At 52.8% G+C, this 6,194-nt stretch overlaps 1 protein-coding gene across 1 annotated transcript; it reads left to right on the top strand.

The window, feature by feature from the left end:
• The first annotated feature begins 2,540 nt into the window (after nt 1-2,540).
• On the top strand, nt 2,541-3,844 carry LOC144168041 (uncharacterized). Its single transcript, XM_077697155.1, has one exon. The coding sequence runs from the start codon at nt 2,541-2,543 to the stop codon at nt 3,723-3,725; it is 1,185 nt and encodes a 394-aa protein (XP_077553281.1). The 3' UTR covers nt 3,726-3,844.
• Nucleotides 3,845-6,194: the final 2,350 nt, after the last annotated feature.

Below are 6,194 nucleotides of genomic sequence, written 5' to 3'. Positions count from 1 at the left end.
CGCCGGGAGCTTCCAAAGGTCAAAAGTGCCGCGTTTTTTATTTTGTTTCTTGTGTGTGACATAACATACCTTGCTCGAAAATCGTTGCACCAACAACCTTTTACAGCGAAGCTATTACCCTCTCGTCGGTCGGGAAATTTTTTGTAGTAACAAAAAACCCAGCCACGACCCAGCAGTTCTCGCCCTAGACGCCGAGCGCATGCGTCAGGCTAATCATGATGTGCAGCATAGAGCTCAGTATTCGTTCAAAGAAAAAGAGTCAAGGAAATTTTGTCATTCTTGCGTGTTTCGCTTTGTTTACAAAGCAAGAAACGCAAATGCTTGCGGAGTTGTTAACTAACTAACTAACTAACTGTGACTGACTGACTGACTGCAACGGCTTACTTGCACGAATGCTTTGCTCTGTGGACAGCCAATGCACTCCCCATTTGTACAAGTGCGGCACGCACACACACAGCTGGCTGGCGCCGCATCTTTCCAAGGTGCTACGAGTTGTGCCGCGCCTCCGCCAGATGGCACCACGGGTCCCGCGACCGAGAGAAGACGTAGTGAAACATCCCCCTCGCGAGGGGCACGATCAAATGCAGAGCATTTCCGGGGGCGCACGACGTTAAGTAGTTTGCGTTACGTTAATGTTGTTGCACTTGTGGCAACTGCTGACGAGAGAGCGCTCGTCAGCAGTAATTTGAATGAGTCAACGATATAAGGCGCGTTCGTAGCGCCCCATTCTGTGTCGGCTTTGTGGCGCAGTGGGTAGAGCACCATGTACATTGCGTTCCGCCCGCAGGGTCGAGGGATCGAAACCGGGCGCCGGATAGTATTTTTTTTATATAGTAGGGACAACGACGGTGCGGACTACGGACGTCAACGTGGGTGACATCGTGAGTTACTTAAATGCTCTGCATTTAAAACGAGCGCCCTCCCTCTGCCCTGTCGCCGCGCTCCGGAAAACGACAAACGAAAACCGCCACCGACGGCTGCGCTAGTGACAGAAAAAAAAAGTTGTCATAAAGGGTGAAAATAAAAGATAGGAGAAGGAATAACTCACAGAAAATCAGCCGAAATGGACCGAGAAATTTTATTGCCTCACGCGAGGATGTGCGCTGGGGTCTATTTGTGTTTGGGAAACGGGGATTGCGTAATGTTAAACAGAGAGAACGCGAATGCTGGTTTATCTACGGAGTACTACGGTAGCCCTTAACGGGAAGTATACCCACGGATATTCCACTCAACGTCTACCATAAAAAGCACATCGCAAGTGTTAATGGCATTTTCGCATATTTTAGTTCATCGTTCTTTTCAAAGCGTGGGTACGGGATCCACACCATGGCCTCCTGCTCCGATTCTTTCGGGAATCGGGAGTGTATTTGTACATATAGTTCCTTATGCCGTATTACAAACTTTCGCAATTAAAAAAACTTCAGCGTTACTCTCCGGGACCCCGGAAAGAAGCATTTTAGCGATATGTTGAATAACAGCAAGTGCGCAGGCGGATCCAGGTTTTTTTTTTTGAGGGGGGCGGATGTCAGCTTCTATCAGGGGTGATGATGATGATGATGATTGTGATCAGGAGGAGGAAGGGGATAATAACCTTTTTTATTCACTGGAATTTTGGAAAAGTGGAAGAAATACAAGAAATAGAAAATAATTTTGCTACGGTCTAAAGGGTCTTTTTCTTAGGAGTATAAATTTCAAAATTAAGGGGGGGTCAGGACATCCGGACCCCCTCCCCCCCTCTGGATCCGCCATTGAGCAAGTGTACGTGGCGGCTGTGGGTAATCTTGCGGACAATAAGGCTAATTTTTGTGTTTGTTGGGTAGTTAACCATTTTATTCGGGTTCCACACGTCGAGGCTACATCTGTACCGGGAGGCGCTCAGTATACGGTGGAGAGGTGCGGATTTAGACCAACTGGGAACGTGCGCAGAAACACAAGGAAATTCTGTAAGACGGGGAACGTGCTAGTGAGAGGTAATGCTAATGCTAAATCTCGTTCTATTGCCCGTACTAGAAGACACGTTGCGCTCCATTCAGCAGCCCCTGCAGGCCAACGATGCATTCGGGGTGCGTGTGCTTCCCAGTTGCGCAGTGGTGAATGTCCGCAGGATACCCGCCGCAGTGGCTCAGTGGCTAAGGCGTTGTGCTGCTGAGCACGGGGACGCGGGTTCGATTTTCGACCGCGGCGGCTGCTTTTCTGATGGAGGCGAAAAGCAAAAACGCCCGTGCGCACGATATTTCGGCGCATGTGGTCAAAATTAATCCGGAGCCCTCCACTACGGCTCGCCTCATCGCCTGCGTTGCGTCGGCGCGTTAAACCCTACAATCAATGTCCTCAGGACGTGCCCGTAGACATCACCGGTGCAGTGGAGGCTTTTGGTGGTGGGAGCAGTCAACGTTCTAGTTGACTCCCGATTTTAAAGCGACACAAACGGTCACACGCGCGTATCTCCCAGCGAGCATTCTCGGGAGGTCTTTTTCAGTCTCGCCGATTAAATTTTCTTGCTGCAGGTACAAGGCCCGGCTGCTCGCGGCGCCTATCCAATGGCTGGTCGGCAGTGCCCAGACTCCCGGGACGGCCCGGAGGCGCTGCTGTGCGCCGAGCAGACGGAGGGATGGCTGAATCCCGGATCAGAGGCCGAACTCCCGCCGTGGCCGGCCGTCGTGTCGCCGTTTTTCTTCGTCCCCGCAACCAACTTTCAGCAGCTGTACCCCTTCAGCCCGTTCGCCGCGCACGAACAGGGGGACTTCGTCCAGCCCCTCTACATCCAGGACCACCTAGTCGCGCCGTCGGAAGGCCCCGCGGCGTGCGACATCGAACACGCACTGCAGCCGTTCGACTACGGCGGCTTCCTGCACGCGCTGCATGTGCGCGACATGTTCCACCCCACCGAGGCTGGCGAGCCCCATGGCGAGCCCCCGATGAGCAGCGAAGGCTGTGGCGACGCCCAGGTGGCCTTCTTTGAGCGCAACGTGTGGGAGAGCCTGCAGGAGACGTACTACGGCCCACTGGTCACCAACTACGGAACGGTGTCAGTCATCCTGAAGCAGCGCATGCGAGTGGACATCACGGTCGACCGCGCCATACGGCTGGTAAATTTCGAGAAACGCTGCACGGCGGCCATAAATTGCTTCGGAGACATGTGTTGCCTGTGTCACCCGTGCGGCCGCGTGTACCAGGAACGAATGAGCGTGGACATGGCTACCGGAACCCGGCTGGCGAAGATCTCCAGCCGCGGAGTGACCTTCACGGCACTTAACCACGGGCTCGTGTACCTGGTCGATGCCTCTGGGACCAAGTCCACCACCGAACGGTTTCACAACCTCGGCTACGACATCCCCCTGAGCGTCTTCTACTCCCAAATGCAGCGTAGTAGCCCAGACGTGTTCGAGAAGTGCCTCGACCTCATCGGCCCGGCGACGGTCCGCACCTCGCGCAATGGAGACCACATCTGGAACATCGGGGGCGTGCGCATCAAGCAGACCCCGTGGGGAGACGTCCAGGTCTCCCGCGACTCGGGCCGCAGGATGATCTGCAGTTCGCCCACAGCTGGAAGCATCTCCATCACTACGCCCGTCGTCAAGATGGCAGTCACGTGCGACCCGAGCCGGTACTTCTTTGTCCGCATGGGCAAGAAGCGAATCATCGGCTCGGCAGACGGGTTTGCCGTGAAAAACGGCAGCCAGCGGGCTGGCTTTGACCGCAGGGGAAGGGTGACGCTCCCGTAGCCGAGCACCGCACGCGTCATCGCCGGCCTTTCCAGAGGGAGGGAATGGAAGGTGCTCTTCCGTGGGCGAGGTCGGTGGGAACAGGTCAGCTGGTAGTGACGCTCCTTGCTGTCCGACTGGGTGGGTTAAGACTGGTCCCGAAAGCCTGAGAAAACATACGGCCGACCTGCACCGCGCTGGTTTGTCCCGAGCAGAATGAGTCTCCCGAATAAACCACCCCACACATTTCCCCACTCAGCACTGTGCGACTCCTCACTAACGCGCCAATCGAGCATTTTCTGGGTACAACACGAGGGGGGAATATGAAACAAGGCAAAACTTGGCCGCGTATCTGCTCCTTTCGTTGCAAATGGCGACGAAAGACGATAGTCGTCTGGAGCCTCTGCAAAATAAATGCATCCCTTCTCTTTCTCGCTCACCCCTTATGCTGTTCCTCTCCTGCCCCGCTCCTCCCAAGATAAACACGCTAGAGGTTTGCTGAAGTCAATTAAATTTACCGCCTTCCACTGCTCCAGGCACATGATGATGATGATTATGATTGCTAGTGGTATCCCCTTTGTAGCGGGGTGATGAAGTGTCATCTTACCAAAAAACTAGTCTTCCTATGTTTTATAATCTGTTTAATACTAGCGCTGTTCTTGAAGCAGGCACAAAAAACTTGTTAGGCACAAAATGCGTATTTTTTCTTGTTACAGGTGGTAGCTGTCCTAGGCAATATTCCTATCTCTGCTTTTAGTCTACAAGCATTGTAATCTTCTTTTCGTCGTCTCGGCAGCCTTAAAGTTAACTCCCCCTGTGCTACCCTTAAATCCTGGGGCTTCTGGAAGCCGAATATTTCCCTCATGTAGATTTGGATGGGTACCCTCACATTCCAACAGAATGTGTCGCATAGTTTGTTTCTTTTACTCAGACCCCGCATACCCAATAATTTTGTATATGCTTCCCCACAAAGCTCTTAGTTCGCAAGCAACCTGCTCTAGCCTCAAAAAGCAAAGCACTACTCTTGATTCCAGCGCTCGGTGCCTCAATGTTAGCGCTGCCGTACGGCGGAGACAGGCGTGTATCGAGGCACCCTACTACAACGTTTATAGAACCACGTTGCCCTGCTCCACGGGCGAGTTCCAAGCGGAACGTGGAACCTACGTAGTGGAACCTGTCATTACTGTTGCCGTTTGATTTCTTAAAATTTCGACAGGAGATATATGGTGGCGCGGAAGACAGTTGCGAAGGAGTGAATTTTTTTCTGCAGTGGATGCACTATTGCATTTTCTATCGCAAAAATCAAGCACCCATTCATTTTTTAAATAAAGGAACTCGGCAAATATTACTAATGTATTAATTTTTAAGTGCGAATGCACTTCTTAAGCGAGCCTGAAGCGTCCGCCGCCGTCCGCATAGCAACAGCTGCGGGTGCGCGCGCTCCTCGTCTTCCTTGGCAATGGGGGGAGATGGGCGCGCGCTGCCTGGCAGCTGACATGGCACATACCCACGTGGGGGATTGGCCAGGAATCTCCTCGTCTTCCTTGGCAACGGGGGGAGATGGGCGCGCGCTGCCTGGCCGCTGACATGGCACATACCCACGTGGGGGATTGGCCAAGAATCGGGCGTGAGAAGGGCTAATGCACCCGCTTAAAGGGGGGGGGGGGGAAACAACATCTTTACTCGCCGGCTAAAAGGTCACGGTGGCTCTCACTCCCTCGCTAGGAGGGGGGTGCCGGCCGCGACTGCTGGCGTGTGATCGCCGCCAGCGCAAACTGCGCTTAAAGGAGTACTGACACGAAATTTCAAAGCTGAGATCCGCTCTAGCAATCAAGTACAACGACAACACAAATAGGTGTCTGTGAATAAATGCATCTTTCTTTCTTTGTAGTTGTGTGTGTGTGTGTGATCTCTCTTTCGCGAACATTAACGAACCGCGCAAATTCAACTCGTGCATTCGCACTTTCACATTCTTCCCCGCGGGGAAATGCGGGGAATTTTTTTTACATAATATTTGCGTAATGTCCTTTTCTTGTTCGACCATGTTCACAAGTATGAACATTGCCACCAGACTTAGATGTTTAAATTCGGTGGATCGTGCAGATTCTGTTTCACTTTGGCCGGGATGATGACGATGATGATTAAGACGGAGTCACTGCTTGGGAGTGGCAGTGTCCTCGTCCCTTCAGACGGCGGTCAGGAACCCATGGGTCCTGGCGGCGTCTTCCGCTAGCTGGACGACTGCCGTTTGGACGTCGGGTTGGGAGCTAAGCAGCGCGGCCTCCCATTGCTCGTGACTTTGGCCGGGCGGCTGATTCGAGTGACAGACAGACACAGACTATCGCATTGATACCATCATAATGCTGGTGCATTTTCTTTCCCTGAATGCCCAAGGTTTTCGAAGATTTGACAAACAGATAGAGATAATGCATTATGCGCGTGCGCAAAACGTTGACGTTGACATTTGAATGTAATTTACACTCGCCGCGC

This window comes from Haemaphysalis longicornis, unplaced genomic scaffold (genome assembly GCF_048455015.1).
Source record: "Haemaphysalis longicornis isolate Haplotype H1 unplaced genomic scaffold, Haemaphysalis longicornis Haplotype H1 scaffold_1, whole genome shotgun sequence".
NCBI classification, from domain to species: Eukaryota; Metazoa; Arthropoda; class Arachnida; order Ixodida; family Ixodidae; genus Haemaphysalis; species Haemaphysalis longicornis.
The sequence above is the reverse complement of the archived record's forward strand: the minus strand, read 5'-3'. Positions and strand labels throughout refer to the sequence as shown.